The 24,041-nt window shown below is 33.8% G+C and overlaps 3 protein-coding genes across 3 annotated transcripts; 1 reads left to right on the top strand and 2 right to left on the bottom strand.

Moving 5' to 3' along the window:
- Positions 1–10,798: 10,798 nt before the first annotated feature.
- Positions 10,799–11,870, bottom strand: LOC120210574. The gene is made up of 2 exons (XM_039209278.1): positions 11,706–11,870; positions 10,799–11,112 (listed from the first exon to the last, which is right to left on the bottom strand). Exons 1-2 carry the CDS (start codon positions 11,826–11,828, stop codon positions 11,005–11,007), a joined length of 231 nt encoding a protein of 76 aa, XP_039065209.1. The 5' UTR covers positions 11,829–11,870; the 3' UTR covers positions 10,799–11,004.
- Positions 11,871–12,683: 813 nt separating this feature from the next.
- LOC120210587 (GRF1-interacting factor 1-like) lies at positions 12,684–14,795 on the top strand. Its single transcript, XM_039209288.1, has 4 exons — positions 12,684–12,889; positions 13,191–13,267; positions 14,160–14,241; positions 14,327–14,795. The coding sequence occupies exons 1-4, from the start codon at positions 12,839–12,841 to the stop codon at positions 14,660–14,662; spliced, it is 546 nt and encodes a 181-aa protein (XP_039065219.1). The 5' UTR covers positions 12,684–12,838; the 3' UTR covers positions 14,663–14,795.
- Positions 14,796–16,145: 1,350 nt separating this feature from the next.
- On the bottom strand, positions 16,146–18,198 carry LOC120210575 (ubiquitin-60S ribosomal protein L40). The gene is made up of 5 exons (XM_039209279.1): positions 18,040–18,198; positions 17,838–17,924; positions 17,355–17,457; positions 16,487–16,553; positions 16,146–16,350 (listed from the first exon to the last, which is right to left on the bottom strand). Exons 1-5 carry the CDS (start codon positions 18,140–18,142, stop codon positions 16,324–16,326), a joined length of 387 nt encoding a protein of 128 aa, XP_039065210.1. The 5' UTR covers positions 18,143–18,198; the 3' UTR covers positions 16,146–16,323.
- Positions 18,199–24,041: the final 5,843 nt, after the last annotated feature.

Below are 24,041 nucleotides of genomic sequence, written 5' to 3' on the forward strand. Positions count from 1 at the left end.
AATCCATTCCAGGCTGACACAGTGGCTTGTCATCTTTCAGTGAAGGCCATCTCTGAAATATACTTTTCTGTGGGAGAGAAACCAATTTATGCAAACAGTAATCTGATGCAATGGCAAGACTACATATACAATGGTACAAGCTCATCAAAAATCCGCACCCATGCAACATGTTGATCCTGATAACAACTCATCTGATTATGAAGCGATCTTTCAGGATGATTTCACAGATATTGATAGTTCTTCTGATATCGAGGAAATCATGAATTCTGATTCTGATGAGGAGAGTAAACTGTTATACTTGACAAAAATGGGATTCTCAGAGGCTGAGGCTTCAATAACCATGGAGAGATGTGGTTCAGATTCATCAATTGCAGAATTGACAGATTTTATATGTGCTGATCAAATGGCTAAGGTTACTGATGCACTTCTTATGGTAGAAGATAGGAAGCCATTATGCACTGATCCCAATTACAAGCAAAAGCGAAACTTGGACTATGATTTGTGGAAAAGGAAGAAGCAGATGAAGCTTGAAAAGAAGCTTCTTAATGAAGATGATCATGCAAGTCATCTTTCAATTCCAATGATCGGTTCTGGGGTTCCTACCGAATCAGATCAGATAACTCAAAGAACACTTCCAGAAGATGCTATTGGGTCTCCTTATTTCTACTATGAGCAAATTCATCTTTCAAATCCAATGATTGGTTACCAAACCAGATCAGATAACTCAAAGAACACTCTAAGAAGATGCTATGGAGTCTTCTTCTTTCTACTATGAGCAAATTCATCTTTCAAATCTAATGATTGGTTTTTGGGGTTTATACCAAACCAGATCAGATAACTCAAAGAACACTTCCAGAATATGCTATTGAGTCTTCTTATTTCTACTATGAGCACATGGCACTTGCTCCAGTTAATGTTTGGACTGGAATATCACAGTACTTATTCGATGTAGAGCCATAATTTGTAGATTCGAAGTATTTTCATGCTACTACACTGAAAAGGGCTATATTCATAATTCTGCCAATTGAGAACATAATTTCTCTTATTCTGCTTCCTCCATGTGTTGATGTTTTTCCATTGACAAAGAAATGATGGCCTTCCTGGGATCCAAGAACAAAGTTGAACTGTTTATAAACATGTACAGGAAGTGCCAAATTGACAGAAAGGATCTGTAAGGCTCTTGAAGCTTATGACAATGAGCCACCTTCGAGTGTCCAGAAGTATGTTCTTAATGAGTGCTGAAAATGGAATCTAGTATGGGTTGGAAGGAATAAAGTTGCTCCACTTGAACCTGATGAGGTGGAAATACTTCTAGGTTTCCTTAAAAACCATACATAAGGATCTGTTTAGAGACATGTTTCCCAGTGATATCAATGTCTTGTTTCTTTTTGCTGGAATCAGTGCTGCAAAGATCGCCTTCTACTGTCTTAGTATATCTTTGAAAACAGAGGTGCAAGAACTGAATGGTGATCGGTTGGAGCAATTGATGAATAGATTTGGCGGATTCGACCTTGTTGTCGGTAGCATCCCGTGTAACAATCTTACCGGAAGCATAAACATCATCATGATTAACTAGAAGATTTTTGTTGGTGCATTTTCTTGTAATGACTGCTACGACAGCTGTCTCTTCTGCTGCTCCAAAATACACACTGCCATATCTCACTCTTCCTTAACTATGGAAAGGTTTAGTTGATGGTAAAACTGGTTATCTCAACTTTTGGAATCCTGTACAGCATACAAGTGTAGAATCTGTTCCAATATCTTATTCTGTGCCCTAAGTCCTCAAATTCAAATTCAGCAATCTTCTGAAGGACATAATGGGTATCATCTTGACAAAGAAAGTGATCGGCATAGAAGAAGTAGCAATGATGTATCAAGACTTGAGCCAGCATCACGGTATAACCAGAGTGCAGGTAGTGACTTGCTCATGGTTCTATAATGTAATCTTCTAGAGAACATGAATTGATGGTTGGAGAAAATAATCTGTCTGGTGATCCTTATTGCCCTCAGTATGAGATAAACGATCTTTCTTGATGAGCTGCTAATAATGTCATAGGAGAGTGTCACAAGTTCAATTCTCCAGACTTTCTGGCTTCTTGGACCACTTGCCTTCAAAAATGTGAAGTGCTTCATTATTCTGGCTTCGTTCATTCTTTTTCTACAACAGAGGTAGAATAAGCAACAATTGCTTTAAGGACATTTCTCATTTAAGACTACCAGGTTTGAAAATGTTTTTTCCTCCTTTGTTTATTGAAGAATGAATGACTTTTACAAAGTATTGTCCTTCTTAGGTTCACAATAGAATCAGATCATAAACAATGAATTTAATAAATATCAAATAAATCAACTACACTTTTAAATCATTCAAAAATCATAGTCCTATGGCAAGTGTCAAAATTATTGACTGATTTGAGGTGTAGGTGGATTCTGGTAAAGTAGGTTCTTTCAAGTTGGTTCAGTATGTCGCTTCGGCTTACACTAGCTTGAAGAAATGGTTGTTATGCCCATCTTGTAGAGATGCTTCTTGTTTCCCTATTCTCAGGAACGTCTTTGGGATGTGCGGTGCTTTATTAAGAGCTTAAAATCGTCTCTTATGTCGTTGTTGCACCATTCAATATTCGAGCCGCCTTTTCAGGTTTTCAACTCAAATCCTCCTTTGGTTCTAAGATATTATTTAAAAATTTACATCTTGAACCCCCTTTTTATCATTTTTCATATCATGTATTAAAGATTTTAAAAACCAATTTTTGCAAATAAAAATCAATCTTGAGAGGCGGAATGAATTCTAAAGATATTCTCTTTTACTTGGAAATCCATGTATGATTAAAATGGACTTTTCAGGTACGTAACATAGGTCATGGCTTATGGTTACGAAAGAAAAGAATAAAAAGGCCCCAAATAAGTGTTTAAGGGTAATCAAACCAAGGATCAATTCATTTTGATGCCATCACCTTGCCTTGCTTAACTTGGATCTGCTTTGTTGGGGATTTTTCCATCATTTGGATCCCTCTAGATTGCCAAATTTTGGATTCATTCCCATTTTCTCATATCTTCAGCATTTCTTGCTCTTCTTGTTTGTACTTGATCAACCTTGTAACTTGAGGCTCAATAAATCACCCATCTTGATTCGATTTTCCTTTTTCTTTTTTTTTTCTTTTTCTTCTTCTTCTTTCTTTGCTGGATGAGTATAATACTTCAATTGCTTTGAGCACCTCTTTTTCCTTTTGCATTTTGGAGGTTTTCCATTATTCTTGATTGGATTGATCTTCAAGCACTCTGTATTTGACATACTTTGTAGTTCAAAACTTTAATGACTTCATGGAAACTTGTCTTCGTAATAAAACTGTATTGACAATCTTTATTCTTGTGAGCCAATATCCTTTACCTTGCCCCCCAATGTAGAGGGTGATCCTTGGTTAGGGTTGAATTAGAAGAAAAATTATTCAGGCTCAAATGGGGACAACAAAGGATATATATATATATATATATATTAAAGGATAAATGAAACAATGCCGTTCATCATCTCATACACAGAAACCTTTGTAAAAAGAGGTATCCACAGGGGGATGAATATTCAAGATTAACTTTATTTACATGAAAAAATGTAATTAATGCATGATATATTTATTTCAATCAATCACTTTCCCCTTCTTCTTTGAGTATGCCCTAATCACTCGAAATTATCATCAATGAGTTGGTCCATGATGCCTCATCTCGTCTCTTCTTGTAGTAAGATTCACGGATAATTGAAAGTTTGGTTCTTTTGAGGTCTTTTGGTTTATGATGGTTTTGTGTTTGAAAGGACAAATGTGTGACTTTTAAAGTCATGTATATGGTGGAAGGTAGTATCATCAATCAATCGACTCTACCCGAGAAGGTAAACATCTAATGTTTGTGTCTCAAAAACAGGTAGAGACATTTCTTCAGAGTCTCAGATAAATGTAGTGTCAGGATTTGGTTTTGGTACAGGTCGAGTAATTGGTGTTGGATGGGATATTGAAGATATAATTTTATCACTTGCCAATAAATCTATAACTCTTGAAAAATTAAAAGGATATTTAATCTATTCGATACTCAATAATCTTAAGGTTAAGACTTGATTCCTTGCTCATAACCTTAATAAGCAACACACATTTATTTATTACACAAAAAGCGGAGAAAGGAACAAAACAAGTTCAAACAAGATGCTGAAAATAGAAAAGTACTACAGTGGTAGATAACACTTCCACTTATTTATTTATTATGCCTCATTACTCCTATAATGGTATGTAATAGGATCAGGGTTCTTTTCTTCATTTGCCCCCCCATTTCTTGATCATTTCTTGTGTCAAAACCCCTTTGTCAACAAGCATCTCAATTTCTTTTAACAATGGCCTACAATTTCCTGTAGAATGCCCCTTTACCCCTAAGTGGAAATTACAAATACTATTTTGATCATAGCTATGAGCAGAAGGGTTTGATGTCATTTTAGTTGGTCTTGGTGTGATGTATTGACCTTTAACCAAATGAGGATACAATTCTGTAATGGAAGTTTGGAACACTTCCAAAGTTTTTCTTGATCGTATGACTTTCTTTGGTCGATCCGAACAGTTACTTGCTCTTTTTCTTTTGCAGTTGCGGGGATTCTGGATGTGACATACATTCATATCATCAGCTTTTGTTTTCTGATCAGTCGGGCTCTTGGATGTGACTTTTAAGTTTTCTTCACTGATTACATTCTCAATTAAATCTCCACTTGTCACAAGATTCTCGAATTCCTTTGTCGGATTTGCCTGCATCAACTCGCGGAAAGGAGCAGGAAGGGAATCACGAAACATACGTGATATCTCTTCTTCTATTATGGGAGGTTGAACTTGTGCTGCTATTCCTCTCCATCTTAGGGCATATTCTTGAAATCTTTCATTGATTTTCTTCTTTATTCTTCGAAGATCCATACGTTTTGGAGCTAAGCCTTTAATATACCGATATTGTCTCAAAAATGCATCAGCTAGATCTACCCATCTCTTGATCTGTTCTTGGGCCAACTGATTATACCAGACTACTGTTGGGCCAACAAGACTATCATGGAAAGAGTGAATTAACAGGTCATCAGAATTTAAATATCCTCCCATTTTTCTGCAAAACATTCTCAAATGGATTAAGGGACAACTGGTGCCATCATATTTCTCAAAATCAGGCATTTTGAATTCATGGGGAATAATCAAATCTGGAACTAAGCTAAGCTCTCTTGCTTCTAATTCTTTGTGGTAGGTACTAACATCTTTCATGTTTCTGATTGCTTTCTCTGTCCTCTTGACTTTCTCCTCATATTGTGAATAATTAATGAGGCTATTCTTTGGGTTTGAGTGGGATGCCCCAGGGTATGTTATCTTTCTCAACTCTTCAATCTGATAGCACGATTTCTCTATAACAGTTGTATCTTCTTTATCAGATTCCATTCCCTGGATAATTTGATCTGATCCATCTGGTACTGAATCTGAAACTTCTTTCCTTGTATCCCGAGGTAACCCTGTCAATGGTTCTGGCCAATGGTCTTGTAGTCCTTCATAAGATTGCTCCATTGTTTTCATGATGATGGTACAGTAAAATAAATGAATGATCTTGGTTTTTACTGTTACAGAAACCTTTCATGAATTATTTATATGTTTTTATAATTAAAGTACATGACAGTAATTAAATAAAAATATGAAAAATGCATAAATGAAAAAATAAGAATGCAAAATGTGCAATTCAAAGATATAAAAATACAAAATGAAAATGCACAGATACAAAATGTAAATGCATGTATGAAAAGGTGTTACTTAAGAGTGATCATCTTAGAACAGATTTTATTGAACACAAAAGCTTCAGTACATCAAACAAAACTTTTACATGTAGGGGACAACTTTTAATCCTAACTTCAACAAAACTTTACATATAGGGAATAACTTTCCCATTTTCTTCTCTAAAACCAAGTTAGATTATCAGCTTATGGGCCATATTGCTTGTCTGGACTGCAGCTTCTTTCATGACACTCTCCTTCATCTTCTGTGTCACTTCTCGGAGTTGCTCATTTTCCCTTGTAAGAGAACCTTTATGTCCAAGAAGTTCTTGAACAAGATCTTCATATATGTTGCAGCTCTTTTTCAGCTTGGTGACCCCTGTGATCCACTCTTCTGGGGTGCTTCCTAGGCCAGCATTTTGAAAGGTTTGACTGATCTTCTGGAAATCTACATGCATGGTTTTTATTTATGTGCTCAATTTCTTGTTTTGGTCGTTCAAGTCCTTCAAATAACATGCTTGAGCTTCATAAAAGCCTCATCCACTCTGAATGCCCTGACTGATGCTCTTACCATAGACTGCTTTTGGTATCAATCTGGCAGAATCTTTGTGGAGTACTTTTGGTATAACCGGTTCTCTGTGTGCAGAACTTCCCTCGATCCTCGTAGTTTCTTCAGGATGCCTTTCCTTAGCCGCATCATATTTTGTTTGATCATAAAACTTTTTGTCCATTTACGATTTCTTTCTAATTTGATGAATAATCTTTCAAGTCAACACCTTTTGGTTATGCCATGATCATGCAATGCAAACAGAAGAAAATAATTTAAACAAATTAGAGCAAAAATAACATACATGGGAAAATAAAAAAGAATAAAATGGTTAATTTATTTATCATGGTATATAATAAATCCTAACCTCATGCTTTCTAGTTCCATGCTTTGTTTGGAAAAATTAACCTAACCGCATGATTTCTAGTTCGCATGCGTTTAATCATAAAAAATAATAAATTAAAAAAAAAAAAGCTAAAACTTATTTCTCCTTTGTGTACACCTAAGGACAGAGGTTCAGTACTGTCTTAGATCAGGAGGAGTTCTAAGTTTTATTACATGTAGGGTTTTAGTTCTAGGAGTAAGGGTACTCGAATTGTCCTTGTTAGTGCCCCCTTGGGCTGTCAACCCTCAATCCTAGTCCATTACAGACTTAAACGGACCGAGTTCAATTCGAGGGGATACATTTCTCTATGACTAACACGGAGAATAAATTCTCACGAAGACATAGAGCATATGAACCCCGAAAGTTACTTGCTAGGTCTGACACGGAGAATAAATTCTCACGAAGACGTCGCTTTCACTCCCACTTAAAAGGGACAAGCTCAATTATAGAGCTTTATGTTATGCAATGCAAGTGTTGTGTGTGAGGAGAAATATTCAAACCTCTAACAGATAAATAAAATAATTAATACCTGAATAAAAAAAGCAATATTAATATAAAAATAATAAATAATAAAAATTTGAAAGAAAAGAATTAAAAATTAAATAAATGAATTTTTAATTTCTAATTAATAGAGACAATTTATAATTGATTTTAAAGTTTGACAAATCCCCAGCAGAGTCGCCAAGCTGTCGTAACCGGATTTCGTCCGGGCACGAAATAATATACTTGGCGGGAAATTGATGTAAATAAATGGTTTTTAAAATAATTTGGGAGTCGCCATCGGCCTTTTGGGTTAGGTAGGTCGAATACCTAAAAATTATCTTTTAACAGAGTTTTTAAGAAAACATCAGTTAAAAGATGAACTGATCTGCGTTTATAACCAAAAATTCGTTCTTTTTAATAATAAAAAGAGATTCGTGGTCGGTTACGTTTAGGGAAGGATTAGCACCCCTACAACGCCCAAAAATTGGTACTTTTTAATTATAAATTGTCTCTATTATTAGAAATTTAAAAATTCAAAATATATTTAATTTATTATCCTATTATTTCAAAATTATAATTATGAGAAAAAAATAATTTATATATATTTATAAATAAAATGTTTATTTATTTAGAAATATCAGAAAAGGACTTCTAGGTGTCTTAAGACAGCTCTTTTCTTCGATATTAATAACTATTAATATAATAATTTAAATAAAATTAAATTATAATTTTATATAATATTTAAAATACCAGAATAGGACATCCAGTTGTATTAAGACTGCCCTTTTCCTCGATATTGAAAAATAAATATTAAAATAATTTATGGAAAAAAAAAATAAAAAAAATATTTAAATATATAAACAAGTAAAATTAAAATAGTAAAAATACAATTAGAACTATATATCTAAAAGCAGTAAAATAAATGAAAATATTTAAAATTAGTGACTAAATTATAATAAAATTAAAATTAAAAACCTAATTCAATATTAATTATTTAAAATTTCAGGGATTAAACATGCTATTTTCCTTATTTATTAATTTAGTGACTAAAATAAAACTATATAAAATTCGGATAATAAATTAAAATAAATTAAAAAATATAAAATCGGTATTAAAATAATAATTAATAAACCATGAGGGACTAAATTTGATATTTACCTAAATATATATATATACGGTTAATGGCTAAAATATAAATAAATAAAATGTAGAGACCAAATTAAAAGGATCAAAATTTGATTCAGTGACTAAAAGGTAAAGATTACAAATTAAAGGGATGGCGGACGAGATTAATCTTTTTGTTAATTACGGACAGATCCCTCCCCAAAACGGCGTCGTTTGGGGAGGGCTATTTAAGCCCATTCATAGCTGGCCCGAAGGGCCAGCAGCTCATTCTTCTCTTCTTCTTCTTCTCTCAAAAACGAGAGAAGAAGCTCTCTCTTCCTTCTCTCTTAATTCCCTCACCGGAGGGAATTCCGGCGCCGATAGCCACCGTCAACCTCACCGCCGGCCACCGCCTCCGGTGGCCGGAAAATAAAACTTTATATCATAACGTAGATCGGATCGTCCTAATGACGATTCTGGTATTTGTTTACCTTAAAAAGCTCTCAATCGGAGCAAATCTTCAAAAATACCTTCGGTTTTCGAAGGTTTGTTGTGGAGCGTGGAGGCGCGTGGTTACTCCGGTGGTGGTGTGGCTTTCCTCGGTAAGGTTTCTTTCGATTTTTATCTCGTTATTTTGTTGTTTGATGGTGGTTGGATTGCTTGCTGTTGATGTTGTTGTCTCCTGTTTGCTGGCTGTCCTCCTTTCGTTTTCTGTTTTTTTTTTCTGTTTTGTTTGTTGTCGTCCTCTGTTGCTCTCTGTGGCTGTCTTCTTTCTTTCTTGCAGGTGGGGTGGCTTTTATAGCCACCACCGAGGCTCTCGTTTGGACCGGTCCCGAGAGGGATGTCTAGGTGAGTCACCATAGCTATGCTCGTGACTCACCATGGAGCTCGATTCGGGCTGCCATCTGGTGTTCTGGAATCTACGGCGGCGAGGTGGCATGGCAAAAGCAGCGTCGACAGCGACTGATTGGACCATCTGGCACTGGAGGCGTTGGCAGCAGCGTCTGGAAGCTGGAGAGGCAGCTTGAGCCTTCTAGAAGCGACGGCTGGGAGCTAGGGTTTGAAAACCCTAGCTGAAACCCTAAATTGGTTTAGGGTTTCCATCTGGTCTGGGCCGGTTCTAGGTCACTGTTGGGCTTCAAATTGTAAATGGGCTCGGGGATCTTGTAAAATGGGTTTGTAATATTTATTTTTTATTTAATAATAATAATATAATAAATTAATAATTAATAATAATAAAATGAACTGAAAAATTATTGTCTACACTAATGATTTGTAATTCTCATTTCATTTATAATTGAGAATGTTATTTTACGACGGGCTTTAATATAATACGATATTTGTTTATTTTAAAAAATTATACATTGATAATAATTTTAGTTATAATTTGACAATGTTTTGACAAATAGCTTTTGAGATTGAAACTGGAATAGTTACGACATTCACATGATTTATAATGGGAGGGCACTAAAGGGGCTAGTGAAGCTTCAAGCCTTGGTGAAAGGCCACAGTGTTCGAAAGCGAGCAAATATCACGCTTCAATGCATGGAGGCCATGGTTCGAGTTTAAGCTCGCATGTGCAATCAACGCAAGAAGCTTTCTGTGCATGAGGGAAGCACAGAATCCGTATTTAGTGATCCCAAGGACCCAACAGCACGTTGCTCGCATCTTGTCGACAAAATGTCCATAGTAAGAAATACTACTTTCATAAAGATGACATGTTTTGTTTTTCTAAATGGCCTTGTGGTGCGGTGTAGAGAAGAGAGCTGCAATGTCGATGAATGGGTACAATGAGACGAGCACCCGAAAACACTGGAGGAGATTCCAGCCATTTTGCAGAAAACAAAGGAAGCTCTCCAAATGTACTCAGCTAGCCCTCGCTACCTTAAAGAAGAGAAGAGCCACCCATCCCCAGCTCATACGCCCAACTCAGAGTCTTACACCATAGAATGAGTGGTAACAATGCTGGTGTTTCCGCAGGAATTCCAAACTACATCGCAGCTACATTATCTGCTAAGGCTCGGTTTCTGTCCCAAAGTGCACCGAAGCAGAGGCCCTTGAGTTCAACAATAGAGAAGGACAAAGTGGGATGTTTCGAAAAACATCAGTCATTTCCAGTTCCAGAGCAACATGGTAATCCAACAGAAACATTTCTGGAACATTAGAGTCCATTGAGCTTAACACTTCTCTCAATTACTTACTAATAAGGAATGTGTTATTTTAAATCCTTCACAACTAATTTTCATAATCAAAATTGTAAAACAATAAGCTGCAGATCCAAATTATTTTTCCAGCTACCGTCGTCGGTAGGTTCTCATGTTCTTCGATGGGGCTCTTTTGGAATAGCTAAACAAGCAATTTTAGAGGAAATAGAACATAGAATGAACAAACTATTTAAGCAACAGCCCTCTTTGTTGTGCTATGAAAATGTATAGATAGAAACAACGGTAATATTTCCATAATCATGGTATAATTAATCAGTTAACAACTAAATAACAGGCAAGATATAACAAAGCAATTCATCAAGTTAACCACAAATTGAATTCAATCAATTTCAAAATGCAGTCACTGTTCCATCCATTAAAGAAAAACCAAATAAACGAGGGAAATCATGTCAACTGGCGAAGTATTCCCATAAAGAAGTACACAAAACTTCAGCTACAAATATCTGTTTATCATAAGAGGTCCGAAAGGAGAATCAAAGGAAAGGAACCAATTTCACTGTTAGGAAACATTATACTCTTCTGCTTCCGCATGTTGTGAAGTTTCACCTTGTTTCAAACTCTCCAGAGCAGATATCCGCCGATCCAGGGGCTCATGAAGACTTTTCAGCTTGAAACAAAGGGGAAAATATGAAATATAAGCACACAGCATAGCTAAAGACACTGAACCAGTTCAACCAACAAACAGGAAACTATTCATTTTTTTAGTATCCTGTTCAGTAGAACATAGGTAATTCACCATAAATCACTAGCCTATGAACATTCAGTTAATCTATTTCAGGTCACAAGAGGAAGTGGAGACTCATTGGAATGAGAGTCTAAATGTGAGTATCGAGTAATAGGATCATTTTACTAGGATTTGCCTTGTCAAAGCCCTTATGCATGAAAATCGAACCTTTAAACCCAAGATATCATTTTTCTCTTCCCTTACCAAACAACATAAGCCTGCTACGATTGGGTTAATTCAGACCATGAAATTCAATCTAACAGAGATCTGAAACAGGCTATCCCTTTATGCCAGAACAACCGACATATTCGTTTACAAAGGAAATCAGTTTCCCAAGCATTCGCATGCCTTCAAAAACGTTTACAGATGAGCATAAATCCGAATACCCAGAAATTAATCCATGATTTACATAAGAAATCGAAAGGTAGGGCAGCTGCTATGAAAGAAAAAAGGGGGAAAGGGGAAGTACGGAGTACCTGTTGGGTGATGGATTCATGGGCAACCTTGTAATCCTTGTAGAGGACGTAGAATCCCAGAAACGACGCCGTTGCTGCCCCCGTGAAGAATGAAGCCAATCTCACCCTCAACAAGTACCTCATCTTTGATGTTGCTCCTTCCTTTCTCTTCTTCCTCTTGTTAGTCTATATTTTTGCTTTTAAAAAAGGATTAATACCAAAATTAACTGCTCAAACTATATATTTTTTTCTCGAATAGGTATTTAAAGTTTTTTTATCCATTCAAGTGTCAAAAGTTATAAACGATATCAATTTAGATGACTGTACCACCAACGAAAATAATGTTTTATGTTAAATAACATGTATCACAATCTAATAATTTGAAATTGAATTTTTTTAAAAATATTATTATACTTATAAAAAATTAATTTCTCTTAAATTATAAAAAAACTCTAAAATCCTCAAATCCTAATCTTAACTTGCCGTCGTCGCCCTTTCCGACCACGATCACCACCGCTGACGTAGTTTTCACCATACTCTTAATCATATGTCGTCGTAGTTGTTGCCTATTAGCTGTTGAAATCGCATATGATCGCGATTTTTATCCTAGGATTCACGAGATATAAAACGTCAATTCGTCATCGATCAGACACAATTTTATAGGGGTTTTTGTCATCGAAGGATGTAAGTTGGGTGAGTTTTTTCGATAGAAAAGGTCGACGGTGGTGTGGATTTAGGAGTTGAAATAAATGTTTTCAAAGTTTTAAAGTTATTTCAAAATTTGCTTTTTCTTTTTAAAAATATATATATATAATTTTAAATAAAAAATTTAAAATCATTATATCATAATATGTATTATTTAATAAAAAAAATTAATACAGCTGACGGTTCGAATATAAGGTTAGAAACGTTAGTCACAAGATTAATCAAAAACTTTTTTTTTTCTCTTGGGGGTTAAAAATTAGTCTGTGACTTGTTGATTAGAGGCTGCAAGCCATTGTATATAAAGGAGAGTGCAATATTTACACGTTTCAGTGTAGAGCAAAACAGCCCACTTTGCCCCCACTTCCTCCGTTTCAAAGAAAACTTAGGGTCTGGGTTCCTTTCCTTTCTTCTTCTTTTTCCTGTTCGTGAGCGATTCTGAAGAGGAAAATATGCAGCAGCCACCACAGTTGATGAACATCACCACTGAGCAGATTCAAAAGGTTTTTTGTTCTTTACAGCATTGACCTTTCTTTATATCTAATGTGTTTCTATTGATGGGTTTTGCATGCATTGTTTTCTCTATGTACCATTTGTTATCAAATTAAGATTCTTTTGGATTATTGGCGTTCTTGATCATATTTACCACAGTTTCACAATCATGTCATTTGTTTTCTTAGTTGCACTGGTTAAAATAACTGTGAACCCTTGTTGATTTTCGAAGTTTTCTCTTTGTTTGTTGGGAAAAAAATTGTATGTAATTTATGTGAATATTGATACGATAATGGATCATGTTTCTTGTAGTACCTGGACGAGAATAAGGAGTTGATTATGGCCATAATGGAGAACCAAAACCAGGGAAAGATGGCTGAGAGTACCTCGTGAGTCACCCTTTTTGAACATCGTTCCTCTTATTCTTTACTCACGGCATTATGCCAATTGTTGTAGGCTCTTTGCTGTCCAGTTTTTGTTGTCGAGCCGAATGTTTAGACCAATTTCTTTCATCCATTAATTACTGCATTATACCAATTGTTATAGGCCCTTTGCTGTCCGGTTTTTGTCGTCGAGCCGAATGTTTAGACCAATTTCATTCATCCATTACTTACAGCATCATACCAATTGTTATAGGCCCTTTTCTGTCCAGTTTTTGGTGTCAAGTCGAATGTTTAGACCAATTTCATTCATCCATTACTGCATTATACCAATTGTTATAGACCCTTTGCTGTCCAGTTTTGTTGTCGAGACAATGGCTAGATCATTTTCATTCATCCATTACTTACAGCATTATACCAGTTGTTATAGGCCCTTTTTTGTGCTTCACAGTTTCTCCCGTGTTTCTTTCATTTTACCTTTAACTGCTAGGGAAAGTTTGTGAATTTACTAGGCCTCCTATTGGTTGGCGAATCTTTGAGATCGAGTTCTTCACCAGAAACATTATTCTTGGGTAATTAAGTTTTTAAGTTGCATGTGCAATTTAGTGCTAGTTTAGTGCCCAACTTGTAGGCTTTCTTTTTGTGTTATCAAAGATGCATTTAAAAGTTGATGGGGAAAAAACTTGAAAACGACATATACATGGCCATTAACACTTGGTCATCTGTATTTTAAAGATGAGATGAATGATTGTTTACCATTGGTTTGCCTATAATTGAAGGAACTGAAGAACAGTGACCACCATGGTGGAAGAACTAGGGTAGATCTGTGTATTTAAGTCTGTGTGAGTAATGCAGTCGGTTAATCAGTATGTCTGTTCTCATTTTTTAAAAAATGATTCAGGTATCAAGCAAGACTGCAGCAGAATCTAATGTATCTAGCTAAAATTGCTGATGCACAGCCACAGGGATCGGCATCTTCCCAGGTTGTGTCTTGGAGCTTTCTTTGGTTTAATATATTTGGATAAGCCAATATGCATTTTATTTGAACTCATTTGTGGAATGTTGCAGATGCCTCAACAACCCGCGATGCAGCAAGAGCAACATGTTCAGTCTTCACAAGCTGTAATGGCTAAGCAGCATTCAGGTTTCTTAGCTCCAAAGTTGCCTTACCATTTGAATGATCAGCAGCAGCAGCAGCAGCAACCTGAGCAGACGATGTATCTCCAACAGCAGCAACTGAACCAGCCACAAGTGGGGTTACGATCCGCTGCCCCCGGTGGCACATATCATGGGGTGCAAGCTGGGATCGGTAACAATTTCATGAACATTCAAGGGAACAGACAAGATAGCTCGGAAGACGGTGCAGGCGAAGGCTTCAGAAACTCGGCGTACGGCCAGCGCTAGACAGAACATGAGGGGCATAAACGATGTAAACATGGCTAATGCTAATACCCTGGTTTTCATATTTTGTAGAGCCGTTCCAATACTTGTCTGCCTCTAATGATCTGTTTTTATTTTGGTAGGCGCATACATGTGTAGGGGCTAACTTTGGTTCTTTTGTCTTCTCTTTGGTTGAATCTCGGCAATATATTTGCTATTAGTGATTAAAATAATCGTTTCAAAGTTCCATTATTTTCTTATACAGGATAATGCTCTGCTGCAGTTGTCCTACATACTCTGTGAAAGCAGTATTCTCATTCTTCGCAAGGTTGAGCTCAAATGATGGCAGGACCTTCTTTAGTCAGTTAGGCTGCGTCATTGGAGTTGTCTCAACGGTGATCAAGCCGTTGGATTTTTTGGTAAACTATGTTTTTAGTACCTAAACTATCAGTTTTAATATGTTTTAGTATTTTAACTTTCATTTTTTTCGAAACTATAACTAAAGTTTAATTTTTGTTTCATTTTAGTATCTGTTAAAAAATTAATGTTAAGTTTTGAAAAAAAAAATTCAGGTACTAAAATAAATCAAAACCGATAATTTAGGTACTAAACGCGTTAAGTTTTTAACGGTTGGGTACTAAAATGAAACAAAATCTAAATATTGGGTATGATTTTGAAAAATTGAAAGTTTGATAGTTTAGGTACTAAACGTGTAGTTTATCCAAAAATTAATAGAAAAAAATGAGAATCATTTGATTGAATCATTTAAAAATATATATTTAGCGAGCAAGCACATTTGGTCTGTTGGTTAAACTATGTCTTTGTTTTTTCATATTCTTTTAGGTCATAGGTTCTAGATCTTTCTTTTTCTTAGTAGGTCTAAAACCTATGACTTTAGGAAACATGATACAAAAATGAATAATTTGACCAACCCGGCCAAATATACTTAAAACTATTAAAAAATTATATTCTAATCTTTAGATTATTTAAGAGATGTGAGCCATAACCTAGGGAAAGAAATAAGAAAATGATATGGCAAATAGAAACTATTTTTATTAAATATTTTTATAAAATAGTATGAAAAATAGAGATTAAAATGATCACTTATTAAAAACAGCATTATTTACTTCAAAATAATATGACTTGAAAATAATATGTGATAGTAGAGGTTAAAATAGATATTAAAATATATATATTATAAAATAATATGGAAAATAGAAAATATGTTTATTTATTTTATCCTCAAAATAGTTTATTTGAATAAGTGATAAAATCTAAAATCTTTTTTTCAAATATAGGATGACTTCAACTATTAAAAGTTAACTATAAAACATTGTTTTATTAAGTAAACGATTATCTAACCATTCATATGTTCCAATTTTTTTTTCATTTCATATTAAAAATTTGACGATAGTCTGAACAAGACGTTTAACTGAGCATTAACCTAAGAGTGTTTTGTTTACACAGCAACAGAGAGCATCAAAACATAGAAAATACACCATCATCGTATCAAAAACCAACAATTCATTATCAAATGTCAAACAGAATCACAAACACGAGTTTCAAGCTCAACTTAAAGCCAACTTTAAGATAGTCATGATCTCTTGTTTTCAGAACTGTGCCGTCCTAAAAAAAACCCAGGAATCTAACAGTAAAAGCAGAATTTCCTCCCTCAACATTGGCATCTACTTGATCTTCTTCTTTGGCCTCAACTGTCGTTACCAAGAAATAGTGAATGTCAATCGGATGCAACGAAAGAGCACAAGCACCAATGAGTTCTACAAGACGAAGTCTTATAGAGTGGCGGCTCACAAAAATGAAATAATAGGACGGAAACTGATGGTTTACCTGATTGCTGTGACCACACTTCTTTTTCCTGCAGTTCACAGCACGTGGGTGCAGACGAGCATAACACCTACAACATGGATATCACTCCATTCATCAGCACATTTTCAGTACGGAAGTTCGGAAAAGATTTATGCACTAAACGCAAGCCCCATTTTATAAAGAAAATGTAATTTTATACGCAGTGATATGGTATTGTTCTGCCCACATAGAATCGGCAGAAGACTTGACATTTTAAAGTTAATAAAACATAAACAATTATATATATATATATATATATATATGTATATGTTAAACTAAATTAAATTACATTAGCAGCTCAAAATTTATGACTTACAAGTCAAAAAATATATGATTGTATTTTTATGTCTTTTCATTTTAGAAATGCATACTTTCACATAACTTTGTTGCCCTTGTAGTTATCTTATTCCACTAACATTCCAAATTATCAACTTTTACTGGAATATATATATATATATAAGCTTTTAAATCTTTTCACGTTTTCTATTTTATACGGTATTTAATGAAGAATGTTTTTTCTTTCTTTGGCTTAAACATGTGTGCTAGTTTAAAAAATTTAAATCTTTCCCAAGAAAGGAGACTCAAAAGATATATGTCGTATATATGTAGTCATGAGAACAATAACAAAATATGATCAGTTTGCAAAATTAATAAAAAGGGTTATTTCCCCCAAAACTAATTTCTAAATTCACCACTAATAGGCAGGATGCAGAGGGAAATTCTTAACTAGATGTATGAATAAGATATAAACGATGGTATGCCAATGAAAAATTCACTTTGAATGAACTTCGTAAATTGAGATTATAAACAATTAAAATTATGGGCAAGAGAAAGGTGTATGTACACATACTTGCGGCAGATCATCTTGTCCTGATTGTATTTCCTAGCCAATGCCATCAAAGAAGGCTCGATAATGCCACCACGAAGCCTCAGAACAAGATGCAAGGTTGACTCTACAAAATTCCATTCGAACATTCACTTCAAGCATCGGGATAAAGACAAAACTACAATAAACGTCAGATATAGGAAGGGGGAGCTCGGGCTTTCAATTCAACACCCCAATTTCCATCCCAAACATGAAACCATTTTTTCTCATTACACAGATCCTATAAAATCGTCTAAATACTGCTAATATAGTTCTACTGACTGCTATAGAATCCTATTCAGCTACTTCTATCGCTTTCTCAACAGGTATACAATATCTAAAAATATCCACCATTTTGAGTCAAAGTTCTGGAACAAAATAAATCAAAATACTTTTAATATATTCTGTCTAAAATTGAGTTAAATTTTCTCGAGAATCAAATCAGGGCCAATAACAACCAATATGTACCTTTCTGAATATTGTAGTCAGCAAGAGTACGGCCATCCTCGAGCTGCTTTCCGGCGAAGATCAACCTCTGCTGGTCAGGCGGGATACCTGACGAAATTTTAACCGGAAAATATAAGACATCGAATCCACCCGATCAACAAATTTCACTCCTAAAGCAGAGATAGGAAGCAAAAAAAAATACAAGGAAAAGAGATGCGAATACCTTCCTTATCCTGAATCTTAGCCTTAACATTGTCGATAGTGTCGCTGGATTCGACCTCCAGGGTAATGGTCTTACCCGTTAGGGTTTTCACGAAGATCTGCATTTTCACAACCTCCGCTTCTCTCTTTGTCCCACTCGGCCCTTCCCGTTTACAAGTTATTTAGTTATATATGTGGGAATGTTGCGGATTAGGGTTTTGAGGTGTATGTTTGGTTATAGGGTTATCTATTTCCTTTCTTTAGTTCGGCCACTGTGATAATAATAATCTCCCAACCAAACAAACCTTCACACAAACTTAGCCACGTGCCTGAAGGACGCCTCTCTCACGTCGTCAGTAGACGCCTCCTCGCCATTGAAATAAACGTCGGCTGGATAAAAGTAATTATCTATTGTTATTAAAAAATACTTTTAATTTAGAATCTTAAATTATAGATCATAAGTTAGGGTTTATAGTTTATAGTTTATGATTTAGGGTTTAGGGTTTTGAGTTAGAATAGGGTATGCAATAATGTAATTAAGGAATTATGAATGTTAAATTAATGTAAAAATACGATAGAAATGAAAATGATAAATTAAATTTACTACATTGACAAAAATTACCTTTTTACCTACAAAAAGTTATTATTTTTTGACTAAATAATTATTTTAAAGTATTCTTTCATTATTTGAATCTCTTAATGTTTTATTTTGAGATTAAAAGTTCTATTTAGGGATGAAAATCATTAGTTAATAAATGCTAAAATTATTTGATATTAAATGCTCACACCCTTAGTATTTTTGGTATTCAAACTCGGAATCTCAAAGAATAACAACAATTCTTTTACCACTGAGGTCGTTACTTGATTCATTCTATTTAATCAAACATTATAAATTTTTAACCTAAAATAAAATATGAGGATGAAAATACTAGAGACTAACATGATCATTTTAATGAATGCTAAGGGCTAATTTTGATAATTACGTCAAGCAAAAATTAAAACTCTAATGATAACATTTTAAATGAAAAAAAACGACATCAAAAAAGTGGTTGAATCTGTTATAAATACTAAAGGTAATCAAAACAACAGCAAAATGTATTTTATTTTTTTCATTCGATCTCGGATAATTATTTGTGTTCCATATCTTCACTAGTTTATGGAACTATACAGCAGGTCAGTCCAATAATTAGGGGGCAGCTGTTTCAATAGGTCAAAATTGGGTCTGGTGTCGAAGAATCTATTCTACACAAGTGTGCACAAATACGTACGTAGGATATTATATTAGAATGACGAATTTAAATTTAGAGGATGTAAATTTGGATTTATAAAATTACATAGTGAACGAAAATATATTTTCAATAAAAAATATATAAAAAGAAATTAAAATTTATGATAATTTTAAATGCATGAATGATGACTGTCCTCGCCCAATCTTCAATCCATTCTAGTAGGTGTGGACTTACAGCGCTGGGGCTCATAAACCCTTTTTTTTTAATGTGTAAACATGCACTCGTAGTAAAATGTTTTGAGTTGATGCATGATGGAGTGGAACCAGGAAAGGAATATGCGTCATAGATTCTTCACACTCATAATCTATGGACAAGTTGGCCAAATTTTGGGATGCCGATTGCTGCATGTAGCACATGGGCACGAGTGAATAACTACAAATTCCTTCCTGCTCACACTCTTTTTTCTTCCATGTTCAATTTCTGTATGGTGTTGGGGTTTGGTATCTTTCCTTTTTCTTGCAAATTTAAAATGGGTTTTTGGGGTTTCCAAAACTTGCATCTGGGATGCAATGGATGCTCAGTCCAAGATGATAAACTTCCTGTTATAAGCTTGCTAACATGCGCTTGTGTGTTTTTTTATTGCCCTCTCGATTTCAAAGCTTCACCTTGATTAATCCGGATTGACTTGCTTCGCACACTTGGTTTTGGTGGGTACGTCTCCCAATAAAAATTTTCCACATACACAATAACTCAAACTCGAGACCTTACTTAAGCAATATCAAACTATTTACCACTTAAATCAACCTTTTTTCCGAAAGAAAAAAAATTATGATTATTATTGTGGTGGGCAATTGAAAAGTTTGAGCATGCTATTGCTAACATCATTATTCATTTTGTAAAAGTTGATGGATTCTCCCATGGTCCCTGCCCACTTATCCACATTAAAGTTGTCCCATTTTTCATTTTGATTTTTTTTCTTCATTTTCAATTAAGCTAAGGTGATCATGTTTTAAATATTTTCAATCATTTGATAATGAACTCTCAATCACTCATACTACAGTCGTTGATGTTCAAATCCGAGACCTTTAAAAATAACAACAATTTCTTTAACTACTGAAGTAATTTAATTCGTGTTTGGTCTCATTTCGATGGTGAAGATTGTATCTTTTTTCGTAGTTATGTTAGTTGAATTTTTCATTGACTCTGGAGTTTATGTTATATATGATATTATCACATTCTAATAATTCCTAAATAAAATTAAGGGTAAAGTACACAAATGCTCGTTCGATTATATGACATTGTTTTGTTGGGTCCTTTAACTATTAAAAGTTACAAGATGATCCCTTAATATAAGACATTATTTTTTGAGTTCCCTTACAATTAAAAATTACAAAATAGTCACATGAGTATTAAAAGTTACAAAATGGTCATCCGACTATTCATATGTTCCAAAATTGTCATTTTCTATTAAAAAACTTGACGTCTGTCTGAACTGGATGTTAATATTTTGATTAAGATATTATAAAATTATATTTTAGTGATGTCTATTTGCACCATCATTGCTTTCAAACATTGGCTCGACTATATAATATAAACAGAGATTCGATCCAAAAAATACAACTAAAATGATTATGATATCATATTTTATCATATCTTAGTCAATATGTTTACGTTCATTTCAAATGGTCATCATTTTTTAACAAAAAAGATTAGTTTGATACATGTGAATAGTTAGGTGACCATTTTATAACTTTTAATAGTCAAATAACTCAATAAAGTAATGTCCTATATTCAGAGGATCATGTTGTAACTTTTAATAACCAGTGGACTAAATAAAGCAATACCCTATAGTCGGGGACCATCTAAGAAAAATTTTGTACATATGGTGTCTTGTAGATAAATATTTTTTTTATTAAACTAAGGTGATTACAAAATAGTATATATTCTAAATATTCTCAATCATTTGACAATAAACATTGAATGACCTTACTGCATCTGTTGGTACCCAAACTCGTAACTTGTAGAAATAATAAAGGTTTCTTTAACTATCAAAATAAATTGATTTGTGCTTTTGTAGATAAATACTCACGTAGATAGTGACGAATTTATAAATTAAAAATTTACATATAAAATAAGTTATATTTATTAAAGTGGAGAAGAATAAAGTAGAAAGTATTAAAGTAGAGAGAGAAATAGAAACGGTGGTTGATTTGTCAAAGTGGAAGAAGTCAGAGATATAGTCAGCAAAATCAGGTCTTTTAGGCATTGATGAAGAAGTTTACATTAATTAGTTGAATATGTAACTAAATTGTTAATTAAGCTTCCTGGAGAAGCCAACTCGACAGTGATTAATACTCTGGTTGAATATCAGCGGAATATTCGGAACTCTATACCATATTTTTAGAGAAAAAAAGACTTGGCCTGCCTAACTTTACCATTTATTACTAGGGAAAACTATTTAAAATACCATCAAACTTGAGTGTTGATTTGTTTATACCATTAAAGTTTCGATTGATCGATTATAATATTGAATTTTTATTTTTATTTTAATTATGACACTTAAAAAAGAATGGTAATTTAAATTAAATCTGATGGGTTTCAACTTGACTTGATCCGATCTGATAGGGTTAGGTTTTTAAAAGAAAAATCCGAGTTTTGGTTGTGTCTGGTTGGATTTTTTAAGTAGGGATGTCGGGTCGGATCAAATTCGCTTGGAGCGTGCATAAACTTCGAGCCGACCCGACTCGAGGACAATAATGTAGTTTTCTTTAAAAAAATATTATTTTTTAATTAAATTCTTATTTTTTATCGGGTCATGATAGATTTATACTCTAAAAATTCGGTTCGGTTCGGGTCGGAGTCAATGGAGGATATATATTTTTCAAGTTGGGTAGAGGTTATAAAATTTTCGAGCCGGATCGGTTCGAGCGGAGGATGCATACTTGGGGATGAAAATTTAACTCGAATATGACGAGTTCCAATTCGTCCCGATCCGATATGGTCGGATTTTTAAAAGAAAAATACAAGTTCGGGTCGGATCATGTTGAATCTTTTAAAAAGCGATTTCAGATTGGGTTTGAATTTCAGGTGAATGGTGCAAAATCTCCGACCTGATGATAATAATGTAGTTTTATTTTAAAAATCATTATTTTTTAATTAAATCCTTATTTTTATTGGGTTGGGACGGATTCGGTGGAAAATATATATTTTTCGGAACGGATATTAAATTTTTTTGTCAGATCAGGTTCAAGTGGAAGATGCATATTTTCGGGTCGTGTTGGGTCGACTCTAACCCGACCCGTTGTCATCCCTAATGGCACTTCACCATTAAATTACTAACATCACAATAACATAACTAGCGACTGATGGCGTGAGTATCATACCAAAACGACATCATTTTGGTGTGAATATTTTAATGTCCAAAAAAAATCAAGACAACATCGTTGTGCTTATGCTTTTATGTGGTACACTAATGAATGTTGGTAAGCAAAATATCCTAAATAGTGGTGATATATGTTTATGTTCTTGGCTATCTGCTTATACTTGCATCGCATGATTATATTTATGGATTACATGAATTTTAGTAGAGCGGATGTGTTCCATTGAGCTACATGAATATCAACGTTCAAATGTTTTCGTTTATAAATGAGTAGATTTTGTTAATGTCATAGAAGCGTCACGGTTAAGGGATTTTCAACACCTGCCTTCAAAGTACAATATCCGACTAACATTGACGAACATATATATTCATAGTACCTTACTATTATTTTGATATGTAAAGTATATTATTAGTTCGATTTTAATTTACACTATGATCTTTAAAGAGGGTTGAATACATTCTATTAAAATTTTAGAGTTTTTAAATTTATTAATTATCTCGATAGTCTTATATGACATCTTAGATTTTAAATTTGTTACAAGTAGAAATACACCGAGAATGAAGAGAGAAAATCAAAAACCTTTTCTCTATTAAAAAATGATTAATATTTGTAATATTTTAAATTTATATATTATCTCAATAGTGTTTTAGTATCTTTTAATAATTTAAATTTTATTTTAGCATCTTTTAATTTATTTTTTAAATATTGAAATATTTTAATTTTAAAAACATTTATTAATCTTTTTATTTTTCTTAAAAGCTAAACAACCTATTTGAACTTTTAATGAAAAATCAATTAAGGATCAAATTTTCTAAAACTAAATTACATATCATTATATATGGACTCTCACGTTAGTATCATATGTTGTCATCGTACCTCTCAATTTTATATTTATTTAGTCAAAGGATTAAGTTATTTTCCCCCTCAAACTAGGGGCCAAATTGGATACAAAATAAGTTCAGAATTACATTGTTTTTTTCCTTTTAAAAGTTACCATTGACTGATCATTATACTAATTTTATTAATTATTAACATCATGTCTTGTTAAGTTTTTAAATGACCAACTTATATTTTTTTAGCTCAGATGATTATTTTATAACTTTTCATAATCAGATGATCAAATAAAAAATATCTTACAATAGAGGTTAACATAAAATTCTTACTGGGAGACTCAACGTGCAACGTGAGTCGATCTGCATTAATCAAGATGAAGCCTTGAAACCGAGATTACAACCAAATAAAAACAAATCACTTAGAGATTTGAAGAGTTGATGATAACCCCTTTGCTTGAGCTGTTTAATGATGCGATTGACATCCAAAATTAGGACAAAATCATGATCAAATGTACACCTTCGATGGTTCTCTTCAAATGTTTTTTAATAATAGTAAATAAATAGAAATCTACACCTAATTTT

The sequence above is a fragment of the Hibiscus syriacus genome, unplaced genomic scaffold (assembly GCF_006381635.1).
Source record: "Hibiscus syriacus cultivar Baekdansim isolate YM2019G1 unplaced genomic scaffold, ASM638163v2 tig00109926_pilon, whole genome shotgun sequence".
NCBI classification, from domain to species: Eukaryota; Viridiplantae; Streptophyta; class Magnoliopsida; order Malvales; family Malvaceae; genus Hibiscus; species Hibiscus syriacus.

Bases quoted from the DNA above. Each gene is read 5' to 3' on its own strand.
- LOC120210574 (XM_039209278.1), bottom strand. From the start codon at position 11,828: ATGAGGTACTTGTTGAGGGTGAGATTGGCTTCATTCTTCACGGGGGCA. The intron at 11,113-11,705 runs GTACTCCGTACT...CTTTGTTTCAAG, and splicing joins ATGAATCCATCACCCAACAG to CTGAAAAGTCTTCATGAGCC.
- LOC120210587 (XM_039209288.1), top strand. From the start codon at position 12,839: ATGCAGCAGCCACCACAGTTGATGAACATCACCACTGAGCAGATTCAA. The intron at 12,890-13,190 runs GTTTTTTGTTCT...TGTTTCTTGTAG, and splicing joins CCACTGAGCAGATTCAAAAG to TACCTGGACGAGAATAAGGA. The intron at 13,268-14,159 runs GTGAGTCACCCT...AAAATGATTCAG, and splicing joins AAGATGGCTGAGAGTACCTC to GTATCAAGCAAGACTGCAGC.
- LOC120210575 (XM_039209279.1), bottom strand. From the start codon at position 18,142: ATGCAGATCTTCGTGAAAACCCTAACGGGTAAGACCATTACCCTGGAG. The intron at 16,554-17,354 runs GTATGTGTACAT...TCCATGTTGTAG, and splicing joins GACAAGATGATCTGCCGCAA to GTGTTATGCTCGTCTGCACC. The intron at 16,351-16,486 runs GTAAACCATCAG...TGGTAACGACAG, and splicing joins AGTGTGGTCACAGCAATCAG to TTGAGGCCAAAGAAGAAGAT.